The 24,500-nt window shown below is 40.0% G+C and overlaps 1 protein-coding gene across 4 annotated transcripts in view; it reads left to right on the plus strand.

Moving 5' to 3' along the window:
• LOC134540844 (serine/threonine-protein phosphatase 6 regulatory subunit 2) overlaps positions 1-20,130 on the plus strand; it is a 40,097-nt gene extending 19,967 nt beyond the window's left edge. For all 4 annotated transcript variants that reach the window (XM_063383834.1, XM_063383831.1, XM_063383833.1 and 1 more), the window contains exons 9-21: positions 679-831; positions 4,013-4,138; positions 4,460-4,524; positions 6,412-6,607; positions 7,708-7,794; positions 10,540-10,634; positions 15,387-15,521; positions 15,596-15,678; positions 15,760-15,981; positions 17,093-17,213; positions 17,292-17,378; positions 17,707-17,874; positions 18,982-20,130. In XM_063383834.1, the coding sequence (XP_063239904.1) occupies positions 679-831; positions 4,013-4,138; positions 4,460-4,524; positions 6,412-6,607; positions 7,708-7,794; positions 10,540-10,634; positions 15,387-15,521; positions 15,596-15,678; positions 15,760-15,981; positions 17,093-17,213; positions 17,292-17,378; positions 17,707-17,874; positions 18,982-19,048 (1,605 nt within the window). In that variant the 3' untranslated portion in view covers positions 19,049-20,130. The remainder of the gene's footprint in view (positions 1-678; positions 832-4,012; positions 4,139-4,459; positions 4,525-6,411; positions 6,608-7,707; positions 7,795-10,539; positions 10,635-15,386; positions 15,522-15,595; positions 15,679-15,759; positions 15,982-17,092; positions 17,214-17,291; positions 17,379-17,706; positions 17,875-18,981) is intronic.
• Positions 20,131-24,500: the final 4,370 nt, after the last annotated feature.

Below are 24,500 nucleotides of genomic sequence, written 5' to 3' on the forward strand. Positions count from 1 at the left end.
CCTCTTCTCTCACGCACGCACCCACCCACAGAGATAAGAAACACGTGCCTGCCAGCTTGCTTGAATGAAGGTCATTCGTCCGGCTCGGAGGCCGGCTCTACCGCAACTCCCCTTACCCGGAATTTTCCCATAACCGGAATAGACCTCCCCCCAATGATTCCGGTTGAGGGTGCTCTACTGTACTTTAATGGCTAGAGAGCTTTTAATAGATTTGTCATGTTTATATATGTGTAAGTATATTGACACATTAGGTACGTTAATATGTATGTATTGTGTGCTGCTGTAGAAAAACAATCATCAGTACGAGATCAACTAGTTTGACAAAATTGTACCGCAAGCCCGCTGTCAACTTGTTCACGTCGCTTCTAATTTAAAAAACAACTTGCCCGCTTGCCAGAAGCATAATCAAGTAAATTGGCACGAGCCTTGCATAATTGAATATATTACAATTATTAGGTTAAATGTTGGAATACAATGATGTTACCGTCGCAATGACGACGTTTATTTTTTTTCCTGTTTTTTTGGTTAGCTTTTTTTACCGGTTTGCCTTGTCTGTAAGGTAAAGTCTGGAGCGGGATGGAGCGGGTGTAGAGCTGTGAAGTGGTGTGGAGAGGTTGCCAGGTGCTTGGAGGTGGTCTGGTCCCCGGACTGGGGGAAGGGCGGTGGTGCGTGTTGCAGAAGGCTCCCGTGCGCACCACGGTGGGCGTGCTGGACCCGCCCCTGGGGAACGCACGGCTGCAGGTGGCCAGGCTGGTTGCCGCGCTCGTCAGCATCGACGACGCAGACGTCAACAAGGAGCTGGTGCGCCTGGGCACCGTCGAGGTGCTGCTGGTACGACACACCCCTCCCCCCCCCCCCCCCCCCCCTCCCTACGTCCGGTTCACTTCCGTCGCCATCGGATTGCATTTTTCCTGATTTTTGTACCCACTTGGATGCAATATAACCTATTTTTTTGACGTGACAATGTCTAATAAATCGACGAACGCCCGGCTGCACACACGAAAAAGTGTCCCGTTACGTACAGTGTCCCGTTACGCTGCATCCAATTACTCTCATTGTAGGCTTGCGCCACATCTATCTCTCTTCCACTCGATTGGAACAACCGTCAATTTGACTTTTTCGAGGCACATTTAACCTTGAACACTCCCATTCGTTTCCTACTTTTCCTATCATCGTCCTATCCTTAACAGAATAACATAGATTGGAAGAAGTTAAATAGCAAAACATTTATAAAAGTTATACTAGTTAAAATAATCTGTTTGTTAAAGTAATAAACATATTTGAATTAATGAGTGCAAATAAAAGTAAATTTATGAATTAAATTGTAGATTTCATTTCACTCTTTCTTTGTATCCATACAAAATAGTGATAATTCAATAAAAATGATTCGATTTTATTCATAAAAGTATGCAATCATTTCATCAATGTTTTGTTATGACGATGTCACGTTAAACTATCGTCTGTAAACCAACTTTACAACCAATTTTTTTTAATGCACAGTTTCAGTACCATGTAATAATCACAGTTCATTCACTAATGTGCGAATACAGCATTTTTTTAAAAAAAAAAAAAAGATAAGCTTTTCGTATATTAGATTTGCATGGATTTCAGGGTACTTTGTGGTTTTTGCGAAAATTTTCAGGTTCAGTATGTAGAGTAGCAGGTTATGGAAGATAGGGCGAGTAGGAAACTGAAATGAAAGGTTGGTTGGTTGCTTGGTCAGTTAGTTAGTTAGTTAGTTAGTTAGGTTAGTTGCATAATTAAAAAAAACTACTATTTAGTATTATTTGTCTAATTTTCCAGAAGTTGTTACATGATGTGAAAAAAAAAAGTGGGATATTAATTTTAATTCTTACTATTCTATATTTGTGTTACCTAGTCGTTGGAAATTAGAATGGCAACAAGAGCTTAAGGAAACACAGAGCAATGTATAACACATATTTAGTACGGCATGTACAGAAATTTATTCACACATTATACAAACACATATAATCTTCCTACATTAATATAAATTTTCTTATTATGTTGGCTTTTACACCTTACTGCTACAATTCATGTTCCAGCGATTACCAACAAAACACCTGAAATAAACTTATACAAAATTACGTACCATTCACTACTTTTTTAAACATTTTCTCATAACTACACGAATTATTCCTCAATAAATAATTCTAACTGGACCCTTTTCTTTTAGTTATAATTACAAATTCTTTTTTATACAAAATACTTAAACCTTCAATTACAGATCAAAATTAGACATTGTTTTAACAGTACCAGAGACTTAGGAACGAGATATTTCTAACACAATTTAAATTTCAACACTTCTCCCCAAATAAAATTGGCTAAAATCTTCAGTGTCGTTTAAGTGATAGCGGCGAGTGTTTTTTATTTCCGTTGATCCTTGACCTGATCACCCCAGTCGGACCGGAAACATCGACGGAGCGAATGTCTTTATTCTACCTCTGCCGCCGTGCTGATTCCCTGATACTTGCACATTTTCGCCGGCTCTTAATTCACACTATTTGGTAATAAAACGAACACTATACTAGTGCAGAAAATTGGAGACAAATCACCTAACATGCTGTTGCTTGAAATTATTTTAAAACAGTTTTTCATTAAAAATTTACCTCCTTGTTTATGTTCATTGGTAGTCTTAAACGCCACGACTGGTAGTCCCGCTAATGCCACTGCACTACGCCCTTAATGTTTTAATCAAGTAGTAACACCTTTTATTTTCACCGTATTAATAGAACGAGAAAATATATTTTTCTTTTTAAAGTATTGCTGAGCAGAACTCTGTTATGCTCCTAGTCGCAAACCACTTCATGACCCTCGGCGGAATTTTCAATGTTCCCCTTGGTCATTTTACTGCAAAGTCCGACACCTACTTTTTACTTCCGAAGTCCCGTGCCAACTTGCAAATTGTTTCTGGGCTACCACTGAATTATTACCAAGTCCGTAACTGACTTGTATAATTTGCGGCCTCTCTTACCGCCTTTTTCGGCATCCATGCGCAGCTTGAAGACCTCAGCGGGCAGCCTTTCGGCGTCGATGATCGAAGGTGCGGGTCGTGGTCACCGCATTATTCACGCAGCCGGTTGAGAGAAGACTCTGTGGAACTCGTGCTAGCAGCCTGCTTATATACTCGCTGCGCTCCATACTAAAACAGCGAGGAATATTCTGGACATCCTGAATCGGAAACGCGGCTCGGAAACTTCCGACCACGTCCACGTGCTCCGATCAAAGGCGATTCGGCACGAGTGGACCCGAGGATCTGCTATCCAACGCGCATCAATTGAAATTCGCGCGCCGAGTCCGTGCTGTGTATGGCGGGTGGTATCCCACTAGCCCGCAGGGGCGAGTTTCCTCGTTACGCAGTACCAACCTGCGTAACATTTGTATTCACGAATAATTTTTATTTGTATTTCATTCTAATTTAAAAAAAAAAATTATATTCACACCGGCCTATTGGTATCTGCGCTGTTTATGCCAATAGATAAGAGTTTGTGTACTACTTCATTTAGTACTTACCATATTATGTTTTAATAATTCAACTTCAAGTTATTTTAATTTTTTGGTTGAATTTAAGAAAGTTATGGAGATGATCTTATGTACATTTTATGAGATAGTTTCTTAAACCCAAAACTGTTTTTATTTTGTAAAAAACAATAAGTAATTCTGAAGAAAAGCCAGAATTGTTATTTAGTGTACATTATTTAATTTTTGACTCTTGACACCTAGATTTGGGTCCAAGGGGTTGATTCAAGCCACTCTTTGAGATTCGACCCATCACTAATTTTAGAATAAATTATTCTTATTAAGTAATCTAAACATATATTTCAAGTGACACAATTTCTGTTTACAAATTTTTTTTCAGTTAACATGATACTGGTTGTAAAAGTAACCCCCCTTCTAAGTATATGTGTTGATGACAGCGAGGTAGGATGCAGGATTGTCGATGTAGGCACGGTGGAGATAAAACGCTGACTTGTTGGGCGGGGTTGTGTTGCAGGACTTGTTCTTCAACTACACGTGGAACAACTTCCTGCACTTCCAAGTGGAGCAGTGCCTGGCGTTTGCGCTGAACGCTCAGCTCAAGCCGGCCTCTGACGCCCAGCACAGCATCCTGCTGGAGAGCGTGAGTCACGTCCCCCTCTCACGTTCTTGGCCCCTGGTCACGCAGGCTAAAATAATACAAAAATACTCCTTCGGTGTAAAATTTTAGAATTGACTTTTAACTCATATATACCTGAAATTTTGCACTGCTTCTATGTTATTTTAACATGCCTTTAGTAGTCAGTTTTATTTATCGTTCTTTGGGGGTCCATATTTGTAGTTGCCTTTGACCGGAAGTTATATGAACAGTTTAAAGACATACGGAGAGGAAGGGATTTCTTAAATTTAATTTTTAAATAATTACGTAGGCCATAAAGTTTTTTTCTTTTTTTTTTTTTTCCAGATATTCATCAGATGCAAGTTGATGCAGAGAATACTTGAGGCTTGGGATGGCAATGAAGATAACGAGTATGTAGTTTATGTATTTTATAGGGTTTTATGGCATTCCATGATACTTTAATATGAATTTAGAATGATATACATACTGTGTTATATACCGCATATTCCCACAGGTGTGTGGTGCGGTAGAGGCACGGTGTGTGGTGCGGTAGAGGCAGGGTGTGTGGTGTGGTAGAGGCAGGGTGTGTGGTGCGGTAGAGGCACGGGTGTGTGGTGCGGTAGAGGCACGGGTGTGTGTGGTGCGGTAGAGGCACGGGTGTGTGTGGTGCGGTAGAGGCACGGTGTGTGTGGTGCGGTAGAGGCATGGTGTGTGTGGTGCGGTAGAGGCACGGGGTGTGTGGTGCGGTAGAGGCACGGTGTGTGTGGTGCGGTAGAGGCACTGTGTGTGTGGTGCGGTAGAGGCACGGGTGTGTGGTGCGGTAGAGGCACGGTGTGTGTGGTGCGGTAGAGGCACGGTGTGTGTGGTGCGGTAGAGGCACGGTGTGTGTGGTGCGGTAGAGGCAGGGTGTGTGGTGCGGTAGAGGCACGGTGTGTGTGGTGCGGTAGAGGCACGGGTGTGTGTGGTGCGGTAGAGGCACGGGTGTGTGTGGTGCGGTAGAGGCACGGTGTGTGTGGTGCGGTAGAGGCACGGTGTGTGTGGTGCGGTAGAGGCACGGTGTGTGTGGTGCGGTAGAGGCACGGGTGTGTGTGGTGCGGTAGAGGCACGGGTGTGTGTTTGGTGCGGTAGAGGCACGGGTGTGGTGCGGTAGAGGCAGGGTGTGTGGTGCGGTAGAGGCAGGGTGTGTGTGGTGCGGTAGAGGCACGGGGTGTGTGGTGCGGTAGAGGCACGGGGTGTGTGGTGCGGTAGAGGCACGGGGTGTGTGGTGCGGTAGAGGCACGGTGTGTGTGGTGCGGTAGAGGCACGGTGTGTGTGGTGCGGTAGAGGCACGGTGTGTGTGGTGCGGTAGAGGCACGGTGTGTGTGGTGCGGTAGAGGCACGGGGTGTGTGGTGCGGTAGAGGCACGGGGTGTGTGGTGCGGTAGAGGCAGGGCATGTGTGTGGTGCGGTAGAGGCACGGGTGTGGTGCGGTAGAGGCAGGGTGTGTGTGGTGCGGTAGAGGCAGGGTGTGTGTGGTGCGGTAGAGGCACGGGGTGTGTGGTGCGGTAGAAGCACGGGGTGTGTGTGGTGCGGTAGAGGCAGGGCATGTGTGTGGTGCGGTAGAGGCACGGGGTGTGTGGTGCGGTAGAGGCACGGGGTGTGTGGTGCGGTAGAGGCAGGGCATGTGTGTGGTGCGGTAGAGGCACGGGGTGTGTGGTGCGGTAGAGGCAGGGTGTGTGTGGTGCGGTAGAGGCACGGGGTGTGTGGTGCGGTAGAGGCACGGTGTGTGTGGTGCGGTAGAGGCACGGTGTGTGTGGTGCGGTAGAGGCACGGTGTGTGTGGTGCGGTAGAGGCACGGGGTGTGTGGTGCGGTAGAGGCACGGGGTGTGTGGTGCGGTAGAGGCAGGGCATGTGTGTGGTGCGGTAGAGGCAGGGCATGTGTGTGGTGCGGTAGAGGCACGGGTGTGGTGCGGTAGAGGCAGGGTGTGTGGTGCGGTAGAGGCACGGGGTGTGTGGTGCGGTAGAGGCACGGGGTGTGTGGTGCGGTAGAGGCACGGTGTGTGTGGTGCGGTAGAGGCACGGTGTGTGTGGTGCGGTAGAGGCACGGGGTGTGTGGTGCGGTAGAGGCACAGGGTGTGTGTGGTGCAGTAGAGGCACGGGGTGTGGTGCGGTAGAGGCACGGTGTGTGGTGCGGTAGAGGCACGGTGTGTGTGGTGCGGTAGAGGCACGGTGTGTGTGGTGCGGTAGAGGCACGGGGTGTGTGGTGCGGTAGAGGCAGGGTGTGTGGTGCGGTAGAAGCACGGTGTGCGGTGCGTGCAGGTGCAGCATCCAGGGCCGCAGGAAGGGCTACATGGGGCACCTGGCGAACATCGCCAACCACGTGGCGCAGGCGGCGGAGAAGGAGCCCCTGGGCTCTGCTATCAGGGACTGGGTCACCAAGGACACCGTGGCGGCCTGGGAGGCCTTCATGGCCAACGCGCTGGCCGAGACCAACCGCACCAACGACATCCTGCTGGTGAGGGCCTCATTTCAGCAACTTGCAGTCACACTATGTTCATGGAGCATGTTAATGTGTTCGTAGGTAAATATGCACAGTTTTGAAACTCATTACATGTTTACTTAACATATTCCTTAGTTACAGACAGTTTATGGATCGATACATACTTAAAAGAATACTGCTCACTAGTTTTGACCCTTACATAGTTGTATCTGCGGAGCGATCTATCAGGGCTGGGCACATGGTGTATGAGGTGACACGACGTGAACTATGCACCACTTAATAAGAAGTTGTTTGGGTTACTTCATTGTATCAAGTGCTGATGTTCTTCCCACGGCTGCTAGCTGCTAGGTGGTGGCACAAGCCGTGCCGGCGAAGGTACTGTGACCACCCGCCTCCCCTTCGTGTTTCCTACATCACTTCACCCATCCTTACAAGACTGGATAATGTGTTAACATGTCAGGAAATATTCCGTTTTCACTGCAACAAGTCACTGAAAAATTACTTTGGACACACTCTTCAAAATATACGTGCCATGCAGTGTTCAGGTTTTTAGGTGTCAATTGGGAGGTCTTGCACTCTCTCACAAAATATAATTTATTTCGCAATACATAATTTAAATAAAATGACTTGTAATTTTCAAGATAGAGAAAATTAGCTTAAAAAGTGTTAATGTTTGTTTGGAATGTATAACAGCTGGAGTTTGTATCCAGTTTCTGGCTTGGTTCAATATGCCTGCTTGAAATTGATAAAAGTACTAACAGTTTGTTGTTCTAGTTTTATATTTTCCAATACTGATAGTGTAATACCAACTTGTTTCTTTTCTAATGATGTTATTTCTATATTCCATCTGCTCTCCCCCCCCCCCCTTCCCCTCATCATAAATACTAACAGTCAAATCACCTTATTTTCCTTTATTTTTTCTCTATGAGACTTAGGTTCTTTAGTCTCTGCAGGCAACCATCCAAACCGCAAGGGAGGAAAAAAAATCACAGTGTTGAAATCGTAAAATGTTGTTAATGAACGTTCAGGTGTAAACCTTACCAAGGGTTATACATGGTTCAGTTATAAATGTGTGCTAGTGGTGCACTTGACTCCAGGGAGGCCGTGTGTTGCAGGCGGGTGTGCACCCAGCGCAGTTCACCTCCGAGGACGCACAGGACTTCAGAGACATCCCCTTCCCGCAGAACCCCGCGCTGCAGCAGGTACTGCCTCGTGACCTTGTGTACACCTGAGGAGACTTGTGTACACTTTGTGCGGCGAGCCAAGCTACTAGGACACACTGTATGCCCTGAGCATCTTCACACACCTGAGGATAAAGGATAAACGGTCACTGCAATCAGCACTGTGCAAGTCTGGTCCGGCCTGCTCTCTGACAGTTCATTCCGGAGCACGAAGATGGTTCTGAGCGTCGTAGCGTTAGCAAGCTTGGCTGCTGCGGAAACCAGCATCTCATGTGAAGAAAACCTCCCAAACTCCCTTGCATTTTTTCATGTGGCTCTCATCCGTGATCTCTCCAGTTTGCTCACACTGAGAGCTGTAGTTCAACACCTGAATCCTGTCGGTAGAAGGCACAATCGCTGCAGTCAGCTTGTTAGAACCTAGCTCCCGTGCGAGCTGCTAGTGTGGTCACTGTGTGTTCCTTTACCCCAGGCAGCTCCTGGCGTCCGACTGTAGTTGCAGCGCGGGCGCGCGGCGCGCTGAGTGCAGGTAGGTGTCTCTGTGGAGTCTGGCCGTGCAGGAACATCTACCACTCATTGGAAATGATAACTGCATAAAAAATCCAGTTACCTCAACATTTATTTAATCTTTCACTTTTTTTTTTTTATTCTCATGTAAGATCTCCAACATCCTATCCTGTTTGTCTGTGCATAGGGAACAGTACACACACAGGATTGTGGGATATTGATGAACGAGGGATGCATTAACGACATAGGTGTAACAATTACCATTAAAAGATTTATAAACACTTTCTGTGCCTATGCTGTTTCCTGCATTAATTAAGTTTAGTCTTAATTTAATCACCTACTCATTGCAGTATGATATTTTCAGATTGCAAATATAAATTGTAGATTGTAGGGATGAGCTAATCAAATCCTCAAAACCTTGTAAATCATTCAATTCTCAGTATTTGAAAGCTTCAATATTCGAGGAATAACCCAGGCAAACAGTGTCAAAAAAGGCCTCTCATTGCAAACAATCCAGTAGTCAGTTTTATTATCATTCCCTATGTTTTTCAAGTTGCTGAATCCAAATATGGGGTGTTATCCAACAAAATTTCTAGGTGTGTTTTGAGATATTCGCAAAAAGTAGCAAAAAAAAATTTTTTTTTTGCTTCTAATTCCAATAATAAATGTGATAGTGAAAAATTCACTGTTACCGTTTTTTATAATACTAAATGTGCCACAATTAGAGCTCAACTGCTGCTCTGAATGTCATATAGTTCTCGAGATACAGCACTTCAGATATTGGTTATTTTTTCCCAAAAGTGAAATTTTAAGTTTTGGGTCGAATTTTGAGTAATTTTGGGAAACTCAATGATCCTACGAAGAAAATAGTCACGAGTGAAGTTGTAGCAAAACTATTTAACTTTAATTCTAGCATAAAATGATGCATGTAGACCGGTTTTTAACTAAATACATTATCTTTGTTTTTTATACGTAAGATTGTAATTATAGTGAAACAATGTTAAAGATTATTTACATGATATATAAAATAATTGTGAGCTAGTCTTTTATTATTCGCCAGAGATGTGTAACATCTAACCTCAATAACAAGCAAATACACTAATAATACGAAACTCGGACAAGAAATTAATGTAATTTTTTTTTATAACAGTGCCAAGCATGATACATACATGCAAATTGTGTTTTTAACAACATTTCTGGACGCGAATTATTCATAGTTTCCACACCTGCGGCTAGGATTCACTGCTGGAACAGCTGCAACGACTATTGAATTATTTGTTTAGCAGACCGAAATGTTGACTCATATAATGAAATGGCTCCAACAAAACTAAATAAAAAAAAATTGACAAAAATATTAAACCTCGCCTTTGGACCTGATTTTCAATAAGGAATTTTATTAGAACATGGCTCATGTTGTTAAAATTCATTAATCATTTAATAATATAAATCAGCCTTTGTTTTCGTGAGCTTTGGTTCGTGCCATCCACCGCAGATGGCAGCTCTAGGGTTACGTAGTTTTCTGTGTTTCTTTTACTTACCGCATTCATCTACTGCAGCATTATTTTATTTCAATTTTAGATTTTTAAAATTCAAAACCTGGTTTCTTGTCAGTCGAGAGAAGTATTATCCTATTATATAAGCCTGGCTGTTACTGCCACTAACACTTCAAAGGTTAGCTCAATTGATGAAAGTGTTACCAGAATAGCTTTAGTAAATATCGTAATTATCTGCAAAGTTAAATACTAATTTTCTGTTTACTATGTCATGTATTTTAACTGTTTAACTATTCTCCATAAAGTATTTTGCATTGCCTCACAGAGAAAGTGTGGGTTCACATTATATTCAGTCACATTTGTTTTGGGTAAATATGGTAAACACTAAATGCACTTGGAATTACGCATATTTTTATGTATGGTTCACATGAATCACATGCTGAATGTGATAATATCGGCAAGCTGAACATGACACATTACTGAGACTAGCGTTAGGTAGACAGTTCAACAGGAAACATTACAGAAACAAACATAAAGAAGACATTGGAAGATGAAACCTTACAGGACCAGAAAATAAGAAAGTACATAATGCAGTTGTGACATGGGTTGATTATCCACCTATCTTGCAAATAATGTAAATGAATAAAATTGAAAACTACTGTTATGTATTCCTGTGTATTGTTTTTTGCCTCTGTGCATGAAGAGTTTACAGTTACACTCAGTAATGTTTCTGTTTCTCTGACTGCATTTGTCATTAATTCTGTTGCAGGTATTTTCAGAGTATCAGATAAACCAGCCTTCACCGCAGTTTATCGAGAACTATGGTTATCACAATGATGAGTTCAGCGATGGAGATGAAATATCGTAAGATAATGCTTTCAAAACCGATTGTGATTTTAACTTATATTGTAAAAATTTTATCCTTTCATATTTTGTGGTGTTCTTTTATTTATACTTTATAGATGTTGTGTGTTTCTTTTACTTTGAAGTGAACCAGAGTGGCCGTCATCATTGTCTGGAAAAAACCTGGAATTATGCTTCAATTACTTGTTGTCGCCGTGAATTTCAGTTAGCTCTCTGACAGATAATATGTCTCATAGTTTTACAGGTTATGTCAAACCCAGACTTTTGATGATATTAGAATTTCATTTCAAATTAACAAAAACAAAAAGAAACAGTAATAGTTTTTACCGTTTGCTAATTTGTGGCAGTTCTGCTTTAACATGGTTTTGTCTACTTTGATTAATTCGACCATGGCCATATTGAAATTGGCGGCTGTTAAACCAAAAAATTGTAGCTGTAATTTGTGAAAAATGTAATTTTGCCAAAATGCTGTTTAGAAGAGTTATTCTTATTTCTGTGCGCGATGATCAAGTTGAGACGTTTATCCTGTCTCGTGTGTCAATTATGTTATTTTACAGAAACCGTTAATTGCATTCTTAACTGGCTCTATCAATACCGATAAAAAAAATATTTTCCTACCATTTACACAAAAGAGTTCAAACTTTTTTTGTAAGCCTAAAACAATTTAAAGTCCTGGTACAATTAGGTGGTCCTCAGATTCTGGAATCGTATTGTACGTAAGGTCACTCTGTACGTGTCGAGATCGCCAACATAAATACTTGGGTTCATCGGCAGGCTGGCAGGGTGTGTGGATTCCATTCGCCATTGTTTTGTGATGCTATGAATGACATGCCCAATCAAAGGTTTATATAATGTACAAAGGTGCAGGAAAACACTATTCGGGTTTATTGAAAATATAATATATATTACATGAAATAAAACATATTAAAAGCAAAGTATGTTGTTAAAACATGTTCACTTACAAACTTTGGCTGGCTGAAAATACATTCAATTTTTTTTCACTTTTTAATTTTTTTATTATGTTGTGTTTAATTTTGTAAGAATTTATAGGTCTACAGATTAAAAATTTTTTTTTATAAAAATGGCAGTTGCAATTTTACGAAAGCTTCCATTCACAAATAAAAATATGCAAGTATTTCAATGAGCACATGAAAATGTACATAGTCAGTGTTTATTCGCAAACTCGGGATCTGTATTAACTAGAACAGGAATGTAATCATTTTTGCTTAGTTTTCTTGAGTTGTTATGCCTACCATTATCATCTTTATTCTCAGCAATTAATAGTGTTATGGCGAACAACGAAATGTAAGATATTGTAGCTTAATAATTTCAAATTAAAATTATGAATTTTAAAATATAAAAATGCCTGTGAATACCATTTTAATAAGTAGCTTATGTTTCAGTAATATGCCAATAAAGGCACTTAGGAAATGTAAACGGTCACATGACTATGTATATTAATCATTTTTGGTTGGGTATATTTTATTTAAGTATAATTTTTTTTTAAATTCTGACAGCTCAGAAACAATAATTAAATTGTATCTGCTGTCTTTTGTTGAAATATAAGTTTAGGACCTGTGTTGTTAGTATATAAATTTATATCGACATCTTAAATTTGCATATTTTCACCATGCAAATTCCTTGGAAAATTAAATTTTGTTCCTTGAAAATCTGGAAGTGTGCATGAATTTCAAAATCAGATATTGGTGGCCACCCTGTGAATGTAATATGCCATAATCATATACTGCAGCATTATTTTATTTCAATTTTAGGTTTTTAAAATTCAAAACCTAGTTTTATGTCAGTCGAGAAAAGTATTATCCTATTATAGAAGCCTGGCTGTTACTGCCACTAACACTTCAATGGTTAGCTCAAATACTCGTATCTTCTTATAAAAGCAGATTCATTGGGGATATAGCAGTTATAGGTAGGGACCACAAAAATGGTGAGGTGCAGCGTGCTATTTGTTAAAAAAAAATGCAATTCTGTTTTCCCCTCTGGAAATTCCAACTATATTGTCTAATGTAAACATTAAGTTTGGTATAAAATACAACTATGTAGTTCTTTTGAGTTTATTAATGTAATTTCTGAAAATATCAGACAGTATGTCATAGATTTGAAACAGGGAATAAATTTCAATAACAAAGTATTTCACTATCTCGAAGGTAATATTTTTTTTATTATGCTGGAATGACAATTGATAGTATTTATGAACGGCACAAACACATACTACTTTGCTCTGTGTTGTGCGTAAAACCCAAAAGTTATCCATTTTGTAACTTCATATCCTTGGTTATTTAGTAAAAAAAAAAAAGCAGGATAGCAGTGTTTATAAGAGAAGCTAAAGTAGGTATTTTATATGTATTCTTGGTTTTTTTTCTTCTTTATGTGACATCACACTGAAACTGATGTCCTTTTCAAGTGGAGAAAAATATGTTTCCTGAAAAATGTGATAAATAAAATGGAATTAACAGATCTGCTCATTTTTATAAATTTTGTGTATTAGTAATTTTATTTGTTGTGGCTGAAAATAAATTGTTAATGTTATGAGATGGGTAATTTTATAGATAAATATAAAATTCTAAAAATGGTAGTTTTCAGTTTCTCATAATTTTTTATGATTCTGTAAAATGGCATTTTAATATATTTTGAGTGATTTACTATTTTGAATATTTGGTTAGGTTAACTATATTTAAATTCTTAATGTAATTTTTTGGGACAAGTAGTACTCTAAAATACTATTTTAAAATGTTAATATTTAGTTTGATGAGCACCTACTTTAAGAAATGACAGGTTGTAGAAATAATGTGTTATATATATATTTATTTAATTTTTACATTTGTGAAACATGAAAAAAAAGTTTTCTACGAAAATTATTATAGCATCCCACATAAATTTTTAAAACATTAAAAAAAAAAATTGTGTTTTTTGTGGATGGTAGCTGTTTACAGAATTGGAATGGATAGTTAGTATTCTAGGTAGGAAGGTAATCAAAGTTGTAGAGATACAGTGTCACAGACAAGTTCTGAAAACACTCGAGCATAGATGTGGTAGCAAACAGATATGTACGTGAGCATGTTGAGTGTAAACGTTGGCTTGAGGCACAAGTCTTGTAGTCGTGTCGTGAGAGGCAGAGGCGCAGAGCTGCAGCAGTGGCCTCTGTCCGAGGACTGTAGCAGTGGTGTAGTTGGGCAGGGGTTCCGTTTTTCCGACAGCTGATTTCAGACTTGTTTTCTGTGAATTTTTTATCTTCGTGATTTTTTTTTCCTATGACATATACGTAGTTCAAAACTGCAATGGCATGTGTCTAAAATAACTGCAAAAAATCGAAATTCCCCATTGCATGAATCATTTAAAGAACGTAAAACATTGTGGTCCAAACTGTTAACATAAAATTACAAATAAAATAGTGCTATTATTTGTTGCATATACGTAAAAGCTTAGCTATAGTGGAACGTTAGCTGATATGTTTTAATTTTGCTTATGAAGTGGTCTAATAATTAAGATGTTCTTTTGTTTAAGATTGTCTTATATTCCAAGCAATCAAGATATCTAAATTGCATTATCTATTTGCTCATTCTAAACATAGGGGCATTTATTTTTTAAGCTTGTTATATAACTGGACAATATTATGCTAAACATTTAGAGATTGGAATTGAGAGTTTACATATAGCAGTTTCCTTAGAGATTAATATAATTAAAACCCTACTTGTACAATAATTTCATATAAATTTATGCATGTCTGTTAAGAACTTGAATATTCATTTAAATCTAAAATAAATATACTTGAATTTTATATATTTGTTTTGGTACCAAATGTTTTTTGCAAATTATTAAGGTATTGGCTATAAATTTTGAGAGGTCTGTTTTGTGTGTCAACACACGTAAAAAATTAAATTTTATAAAAACTGGCACATCAGCAGCATACATTTTATTGAACCATGCAACAGATTTTTCTTTCTTGTCCTCACGTATTATGCTTCTATTTTTTTTAATGCCACTTTAGCACTTTTAAGTATTCGTTCGTACAAAGTAAATGAAGTCCTAAGCAAAAAAAGCAACAAAAGAGATTTAAAATGTTTAGACCCCATTAAAAACTGGAGTTAAGTCAGTTAATTTCCATTTTTTTTTTTGCTAATATTTTTTTCTGTTTGTGTACATTTTATCTTTGAATCGCTGCTACTATGAAGTACAGTTTTTCTCCAGTGGTCCGGTGGGCAGTTAACTCGCCTATCACCGAGGCATCGGGTTTAGGACGTTTGGAAACAAGGTGCCACGTGTTGTTGGACATTAAAGTGAGCCGTGGGGTTTGCTCAGGGTTCTGCTGTTCTCGCCCGCCTGCGCATTCGGTCACCCTCCATTCATTCGTTCATTCATTCATTAACAGAGTATTACACTTGTGTGCGTGCTGAACATTCCCACGAAACCACTGCCAACTCCAGACTTTGAATAATTGGACATAGTTATGCAAAAAGGAACCATCCCACAATTTTGTTACATTTTATTTGAAAATAAATTGAAATAGTACAAGGTTGATCGTACCGTCGTTGCTATTATCATATCGGCATTTGTACTAGACCATTAAAATCATACCCACATTATGTTGTCGATACGAGAATTACAATTTGTGATTAACTTCAACTTCGAAACACTCTGAATAGGTTTCGTGTGGGTTTTGGTTCCTTTTTTTGCGTAACCACGTCCGATTGTGAGTGGAGAGCGAGGAGGTGGTGTGAAGTCTGGCGTCCGCAGGTCGGGGCTGGCCACGGACCGCCTCGCCAGCATGACCTTCACCGTCAGCGAGGAGGAGCTGGACCAGCAGGCGCAGGTGTTCCGCCAGGTGTGCCGCGGCAAGCTGGGCGCCAGCGACGCCTGGGGCCACGGCAGGTGAGGCGGGGCGGGGGGTGGAGGGCCCGTGCCGTGTGTGTGCGAGCGCGTGCGAGCGTGTGTGCGGTGCGCAGGCGGTGGGACGACGCGGCAGACAGCAGCTCGGATGAGGACGAGCCGCCGGGCCCGGACCGGGAGGAGCAGGCCGACGCGGACGGTGAGTCCGGCTGCACCGGCGAGCAGGTACCTGCGGGTGTCGGTGGGGGCGAGGCCCGAGCGCGAGCGTGTGTGCCCGCAGCCTGGGCGGGCGGCGAGGCGGCGGAAGGCGCGGGCGACGCCCCCGTCGCCGTGGACGCCGGCAACCCGTGGGCCAGCAGCGCGCCGCCCGCCGCCGGCTTCCCCGCTGGCTGGGCCGACTTCGACTCGGCGGGCTTCGCCGACTTCGAGGCCAACTTCGACCCGGAGGGCTCGTGCGACCTGGACGACCAGGCCACCGCCCCCTCCGCCCCCTCCGCCCCAGGTGCGCACGCGACCAACCAGCGGGACATCTTGCATTTTGTTAGTGATGAAATCGCGATGTTTTACGAGAACAGTGCAATATGTCGGTGATTAACAGAAAGCTTACTTGAGAACATTTGTAATTGATTTAAATGTACTATTTCGTTTTTGCGAAATTTTGTGCACCACGTGAAATTCGTGGCAGTATGCGAAATGTACGTTCACATCGCATAATTAACATTCTTAACATTAAATACATTTTTTTGTTGTTGTGAATTCTAAGTTTAATTTGGATGTTTACTTGGTGGTATGGTGTTTCTCTCTCGGTATTAATTTTTACCACCATAAACATACCAACAATAGACCATAAACGCATAGAGGTTTTCAACTTATTTTGTCGTGATAAATCTGCAGATGAAGGTTGTCTTTCGAATTCAGACTGAACCTGTATGGAAAAATAAATATAGAGGAATATAGTTATTTAGATAGTAACGAAAATAGTCCAATAAATCTGTCATCCAACATGACAGCTATAAAGTTGCATATCTAGAGAAACATGTAGGTGTGGTTACCACAGATCTGTTGTTAAAGTGAGAGGGAGTAATCTCACAAGATAGTGATAGAGTTTTTGATACAGTGATGTGTTGGTTTGATAGAGTTACAGGGGGGAGGGGAATTATGTGTAACGTACTGTTGGCCTAGGACTTGCTCACTGCCATGAGCTGTGTCTCACAAATAATATTTGAAAAGACTGGAAACTGTAAGACACTAATCCAGTCAACAAACTGCTAATGAGCCACATCCAGCCACTTATCTCCAAATTCACTCTCATTTAATCTCACTGACCAACTCTCACGTTGGCTACTCTCTTGCTTGTCTCGAACTCCCCAGTGCCGTCTCGCTTGTACCTGTGACACGGCACTCGCGTCTCGCTGCCAGCCCGAACTGTATGTCTGAGCATCACTGAGAGTTAGGCCCCGTGACTTTTTATCATAATACCATTTGCTAAATACAAACCTTGCAAACTTAACTTATGTAAGTAAATTACCGTTATTATGTAGCTTCAGTTGTCTACTTTGTTTTGGTATAGTGAGGTCTGATGGAGGTTGTGGTATTTCTTCCGTGGTTGGTAGCCCTGCTGGATCAAGACGATGCGACCTGCACAAACGGCAACAGCCCAGAGGAAGCGGCGCACGGGGGCCTGGAACAAGAGCGCGTGGCAGCGGTGGGAGACGACGCTCCCTCCGAGACGACGTGAGTAGCGGGACGTGTGCGCGGTGCGGAGGCGAGCGTGCCGGCGCGAGAGCGCGCTACAACTGCGCCGTGTTGCAGGCTGGCGGAGGGCACGGACAGCTGCGCGGCCGACGCCAACCAGAACCAGCCGGCCGGAGCAGACTCGCAGCTCCTGGACAACTACAGGTGCACGTCGCAGTCTCGTCTGTTTAGTGGCGTGGTACATGTGGTCAATTAGATGCTTTTTGATTTGCAGTTTTACGTTAACAATTTATCAAGGTATTTTATTATTTTTTAGAGTAATTAATTTTGTGAATTTAAGTTCGATCATACAATTATTAATTTTTTTCGTACTTCATAATTCTTGAATCAATTTTCTTCTGATAGGCATACCTTAAAATACAATTTTTTTGCTCTCACTTTTATTGAAGTTCCTTTGTTTGAGTGAAATGGCTGAACTGACTGGGAATGTGAGCTGCAGGTAAAATGTCAGGGAGGTTGTTTGGCGCTGCAGGTTCCTGTCGACGCAGGGCATGATCTCCGAGAACTCTGCTGGGGAGAGTGGCGGGAGCGACGAAAGCGGCGGCAACGGGAAAGGGAAAGATGTAGAGGCGGAGCTAAACGGGCCGGTCGTGACTCCTGAACTGTCCGGTGCCACAGACGACGACACGGCGTCTTCCAAGTGAGTGTGTGCGCGTGGTGGCAGGTTCTTAGACAGCGAGGGATGGCCGACACGCAAGTCTCGTCATGCTGTGTATAGTCATGCACTCATTTAGACCTTTTTTTAACTAAATCGGTTGCCATCTACTGTCCCAATACCCCGCTAGCTCCTTAGCACACTCCCGCACTCACCCACTACCACTATCAGGCTGTTCTCAGCATATTTTTGTACTATTCAGCTGAAGAACCTCTTTTCCCCCAGCCACTGGACTTCCGTCTCCAGCTCTCTCCTGTGTTCCTATCTGAAACTTCCCCATCCAGCTCAACTACTGGCCATAGCTTGTGCACTTTGTTTAAAACATTCCTACAATTAACTACCATCATCTTCCAACCCCTACCTTCTGATTCATTTCCTCATTTCCTCTGCCTCTCTCACCTTCCCTTTCTACGCTATGTTCACTGCACGAAGTGACCAGACAGGATAGTCCAGTTCGCGATGTTGAAGAGGTGCATGCTGTGGGATTTGAGTGATGATTGCAACTATGATAATGTTCTTGGCTCTCACAGTATGTAAACGTAAAAAGAAATGGGTTCATAAAGTTAGTCTAAAAAAAAAATTGGAGTAATTTCATAATTAGCATTTCCTCAAAATCAAATCCCAGGCATAGTCCTGCACATCCTGTCTTCTATATTCTGCCATTTATTTATTCCATAAACATGGATATTTTCGTACTTCAGTGAACTTTTCAGTCGAACATGACCATTTAAAGCACAATATTGAGAGAAACAAAACACCATTAAAAGCAAATGCAGATGTACAGCCCTATTCCATGCAAAAACAAGATTTTTTTTTTAACCTGCATACACGTGAAGTCGGCGGCGACGTTTAGAAAAAATAGCTGAGAAACTAAACACCCGGTGATGTCACCAGGATCGCCAACATAGCGAACACAGGTTGGTGTGGCCAGCAGCACCTGAGATAACAGCTGATTGTATTTTACTTGCTCGGTGAACATCACAAACACAGCAAGGGTTGCGCTTGCGTGTATGCTCGGCAGTCAAATAGGTGTGACTGTGAACATTGTAAACTAGAGTCGTGGTGTCAGTGGCGTGACTGTGTGCGTGGCAGGTCCAAGGCGGAGGAGGGGGGCGCAGAGACCGGACCACCGCCCGTAACGCCCAACGGGCCCGTCTGAGCACGGCCGCCGTGCTACTTCATCCTGCGGGACCTCATATCAGGCGTAGCCGCCCGCGGTCCCGACACTGCAGTGTTCAAGTGCTCCGGATGTTCCTTCGAGGTGCTCTGCCTTCACCACATATCTAGCGTGTTATTTACAGTGCAGTCGAGTTTTGTAGGTTATTACAAATGGGAAAGTATTTGAACTGTGCGGTATTGTGCCACCGTTTGTAGTTTGTCATTTCGGAATAACCTTACAACATTAGTCTGCAACATTCTCGCTCTCAATTGTAGCATGTTGTCAAGCGTATTTGGCTGGATCCTGTGTGGTGATAGTATGTATTACTAAACATCCACCGTTTCGTTGTATAGAATGATATGATATGATATGCATTAGTAATTTTTCTGTGAATTTTTAAAAATAAGAACTTGCAAAAGTACTTTTTGAATGTTAACTGTCAGGTCAATAATGTTTATTAACTGTGTTCCTGCACAATGTTCTTGTGTCATGCTTGATTTGTAATAAACATACATGTCATAGGTAACAATTGAAGCAGGATGTACGATGATGTGTTACGCATTGTTAATTGTTCAACTAAATAAGTTCTTTCAAAAATGTCGACTCTGTATGTATTTACGAATTGTTGCAATTTAAGCAATATTAAAAAATACACTATCATTGTTGATTCATCTACATTTTTTAAGCTTAAGAATATTTTTGGCATTTTGTACATAAATTGGTGTAATATATGTGTGTTGAACTTCCTCCGAGCTTGAGGGAAGCCCTGACGGTCCCTGTGCCGATGCTAATGTTTGGTGGCCTTGAACCTAAAATAAGTATTATTGAGAACCATTGTAGGCAGTTGTAGTAAGCTCATTATTACTGGAAGCTGTTTCTGATTTACTTGGGATGAATTTATTTAGTGCATAAGTTTTAATGCTTTTTTTAATTTCACAATTGTGTCAAGTACTTTTACGTTAAGAGCAGGCTAGGAGTAACGTTGCTGTATGATTCAAAACAACTGAGAATACTCGTGTTCAAATATTTTTAATGACAAAATTATTGTTGTAAAATTGATGAAAATAAACTGTAAATGCACATTTGTGTTCTTCTGTGTTGCATGCACACCCCCTTGAAGCTAAGAAAGGTAGGACATGTGGTGTCTCCACTCGTGCTAACACTTACAGGCACCTTGTCTGCACGAGGTAGCAGAGTGCCTGCTCTTCATAAACAAGTACCTTCACAAGTTGACTCAAAGAGGAGAGACAACTGCATCTGTACAGTAACAGGGTGTCTTCATGTCAGAAAAGGCAGTCTTGAAGTAAACAGTAACACCACACCACTGGAATCCACTTACAATTCAATTTCCTGCAGCTTTTTGCTTCAATTTTTTTTAAGCTTTACTCCAGTTAAACTTAAACAGTTGGAGATTGTTTGCACAAAACCACAAAGCAAGGAAGATAAAGAGTGGCTACTCAACGCTACAACTAACACTCTTATTTTTTGTGGAAATCTGAGAACTAAGTGGGATTTAGAGGCAACCTAACAACCGCAAAGTAGTTAACTTTTTTAAAGTAAATTTTGGCAAACTTTTTTGTGGTCATTCATTGCTGGAAATATTATATGCATTGCAGTTAAGATTTTTTTTAAATAAGGAACAACCTAAACACTATGTTGATTTGGTTGCAAAAATTAAAAACTTCATAGCCTCAAAGTTTGAGTGCATAAAAGTATAACCTTGGTTTCTATTGAAAAAAAAAATAGTGAAAGGAAAGAAAACACAAGATTTTGTTTTGCAGCCATCATTGACATTGGCCAAAGTATTTTAAAGTATATTTTGCCATTTACATTCTTAGTAAAATCAGATTACTAAATTTTAATGCTTGTCAAAAGATAGTATCTGGCAAAGATAAAAGCAGCTATTACAAATAAACAAATAGCTGATTCCTGTGCTGTAACAGCCTCATTGCAATGGTGTACTGTGGATGGGTCTTCACTTATGTTGGACACGACCAGGTCAGAAGAGGTCAGGACTATTGTGGGCGAAATGTGGATCTTTGGACCTTCACTCTCATCGCTAAGTATTTGCCTTAGTCTGGGGAGTCACTAACTATACTCAATAACTAGTCCATGCCTGTTCAGTTCCATGAACACACTCATGGACTATAGGGTAGGGATAACCATTATTCTACTACGTATTAATGTAAATATCAAGCATGTATAGGTACTTAAAAGAAATTTGTTGCTTGTGCCACTTATCGTAAAACTTAATTTTTTTTAAGTAAATAAATGCTCATACAAGTTGACTTAGCATCAATTTTCATATAACTAATATAATTATGTTTCATTTAAATAGCTACTCACCCGTATTCCACTATCGTAAGTTAGTTTAATTCATAATCGCATCTTTCTATGAAAGGATAAAGCTACTATCATCACTCAAAAGGAAACTATAATATAAGTTAAGCCTGGACATTAAGCCTGTGCGAATATCAGTTTTTTAGTTCGAATCGAATTCGAATACGAATACCGAATTATTCTCGAATACGAATATTGAGTTCGAATAATTGGACTGAGAATTGAAATCCCATAAAACATGTTATATCACATCACATTTCAATATGATAACAGGTACATATTTACTGATACAATGTATATGTAGAATCAAAAAACTGACAGTACTTAAAATTTTAAGGTTCTCCAATTTTATAATTAGTTCGTATTAAAAAAGGTCTTGTCACATCACTACATATTAGCTAATTTAAATTTTTGTGGAGAAACACAAGCTGCTCTACATTTTCGGGGAGTAGACTTTCTCTTCTACACGTCAACTCGCCTAAGTTGGAGGCGGTAATTAAACACCGTTTTAAAACAATAAATGAACTAAATAATCACATATTGGTTCATTTGAATTCTGGCCTATCACGATCAATCACGTGACATCATTATCCAATAATAAAAAAAATACTCGTAAACAAGAAACAATGTAGAATGCCACATGAATGCACTGGTATAATTGTGATGAAATTTAAAAATTCAATATCTTCTAAAGTATTTGGAATTTCTTATCTCCGCCACTTTTAATGAAAAGAGGAAGTTGAAGAGCATCTACTAAAGGTATTTTCGGATTTTTAACATTTTTTTTCGCAAATACTGCTCAACTACATATGATGAAATTTAAAAATTCGATATCTCCTAAAGTATTTGGAATTTCTTACCTCCGCCGCTTTTAATGAAAAGAGGAAGTTAAAGAGCATAGAATAAAAGTATTTTCAAATTTTTAACATTTTTTTTCGCAAACTGCCCAACTACATATTTACCTTGGACTTTCAACGAATAGATTATTAAAATCAATAGAAAAACATAGTTGGAGTATCTAGATATCAGCGTATGCTATTCCCAGTTCATCCAAACAAAACAAAAAACTCAATGACTAGTTAAGGAATTTGTTGATCACATACTCTCGACCTTGATGTCAGGGACAAACTAGCATTTGAATTCGGATTAAATAATTAAATCAGTTGGCTTCGTGTTTTCAAATTAACTACAGAAAAATAATTTTAATCATTTATGTGTGATATTGTTCAAATATTACAAATTAACTTTGCACTAGTTAATCAGTACATTAAATAAGCAAGAGAAAATTCATACTCAGGGATCACCTCTGGAATATAGTGAGAAACAGTAAAGATGATGATGTTAAAATAAAATCTCAAACATCTATTAGCAATTCATGTAAAGAGTTAAATTGAAGCTGCAATCATCAAAGTTAAACAGACTAACTTTTCAAAGGAGAATGCTAGTTACCTTATACCATATATGACACATTTACCCTGAAACAAAGTGACAAGTTTTACATATGATGGACCATACCTTATCTTGCCACAATAAACAATTTCTGGTTATCGATTGACCTCGTGACTGACAGTAGCAATGATTGTTCGACGAGGGGTGCTCATAAAACCGAAGGTGCTTCGAAAGCAGCAGGTAACAAGAGTTCTCTACAAGAAACCGTTGAAAAACTCACAGTACTCAGATGTTCATCACTGTTAGTTCCCAGAATCTCGTGTTTCAAGCATAGTGCTGCAATGTGGTTCTTGACTTGATTATCCACATGTCCTGTAGAATTTCGGGTGAAGTATGTATATACCTTGAATACTCCAGTATCCACTATCAATTAATAATTCACTCAAAAGTTTGTTTTACGAACAAAGATGGTTCTTTAATGGTCGTTCGTAGAATTAATGTTCGTGCTCTTTCTTTATAACTCTTGTACAAACTATAAGCATAACTTCTTGAATTCTCTATCAAAATTACCAGAAATATCTTGTTCACAAGAAGTTAGAATTTAACTAAACTTCTAAACAGAATGTTTTTTTTTTTGTTGTTCCTTCCGCTCAGTCAGTTTTTTTACATGACATAATTATATTAAAAAGTGAACTTAACAACAAAAAATTGTATAGGTTCAGTAAATTACAATAACAAGCATGTTTATACAGTTTTCATAGAGAAAGGAAACTCCAAAGGCTATTACACATCAGTAGCATAACCTGGCAATATTCTATGACTATGAGCTTCAACAAGAAAGTAAAACGATTAAATAATCATTAAAAATTGTGAGAATATTTCTCCTTAGTACAACTATCATTAATCTCACGCTAACCCATAACTCCAACTACAAAGTTCACACTTAGGTCTTAATAGTAAATCAGTTGGGCCTTTAGAGACCTCTCGTGATTGTAAAATGAAAAATACTGTTTTCGTTGATGTTTACACATCTCGAATACTGTTTTTGTTGATGTTTAGCCACCTTAACAAATTTATAAACGTTTAATATCACGAAATTCCTTTGTTTTTCCTTCTTTTCATGAATTCTCAGGCTTTTTTCTGTAAATACTTTTTTATAAGAAGTACAGCAGACTCCAGAATATCCGGGTGCGGGTTAACCCTGGCATATTTCACTTCCACGAACCATATACAATTTTTAACTTTTTAAATTTTATTTCCGTGCGCGCACAATGGCAATGAAACTTGAGTAACATTAAATTATTAAATACACTGCAAGTAATTAGTAATGCAACAAATAAATAACGCGACGAATCAATAAACAAAATTTTGGTTTTTCCTTAGCTACTCGCTTCTTATGTCGGCATTGCAACCGGTACCGGCAGTATATCAAAACTCTTTACAAAAATAGTACTTCACTACAACTTAACTGCAGCATAAAATGGCTCAACTCAAGTCAAATTCACATATAAATTATTTTTTTGTACTACTGTGGAATAATTTTCATCATAACTATAAAAGAAAGTACACGTGAAAATATTTAATATTCTTGTCACATCTGTATACAGCAGTGATGCCAACTCCTACAGTGTTACCCCTAGGACCAACTTCAAATTCCCCTAGATGTTGATTAAAAACCCCTAGTTTTCATTTTCAATCCTGTTTGAGAGGTAATTTCAAAGAT

This window comes from Bacillus rossius, chromosome 17 (assembly GCF_032445375.1).
Source record: "Bacillus rossius redtenbacheri isolate Brsri chromosome 17, Brsri_v3, whole genome shotgun sequence".
In the NCBI taxonomy this organism is placed as follows: Eukaryota; Metazoa; Arthropoda; class Insecta; order Phasmatodea; family Bacillidae; genus Bacillus; species Bacillus rossius.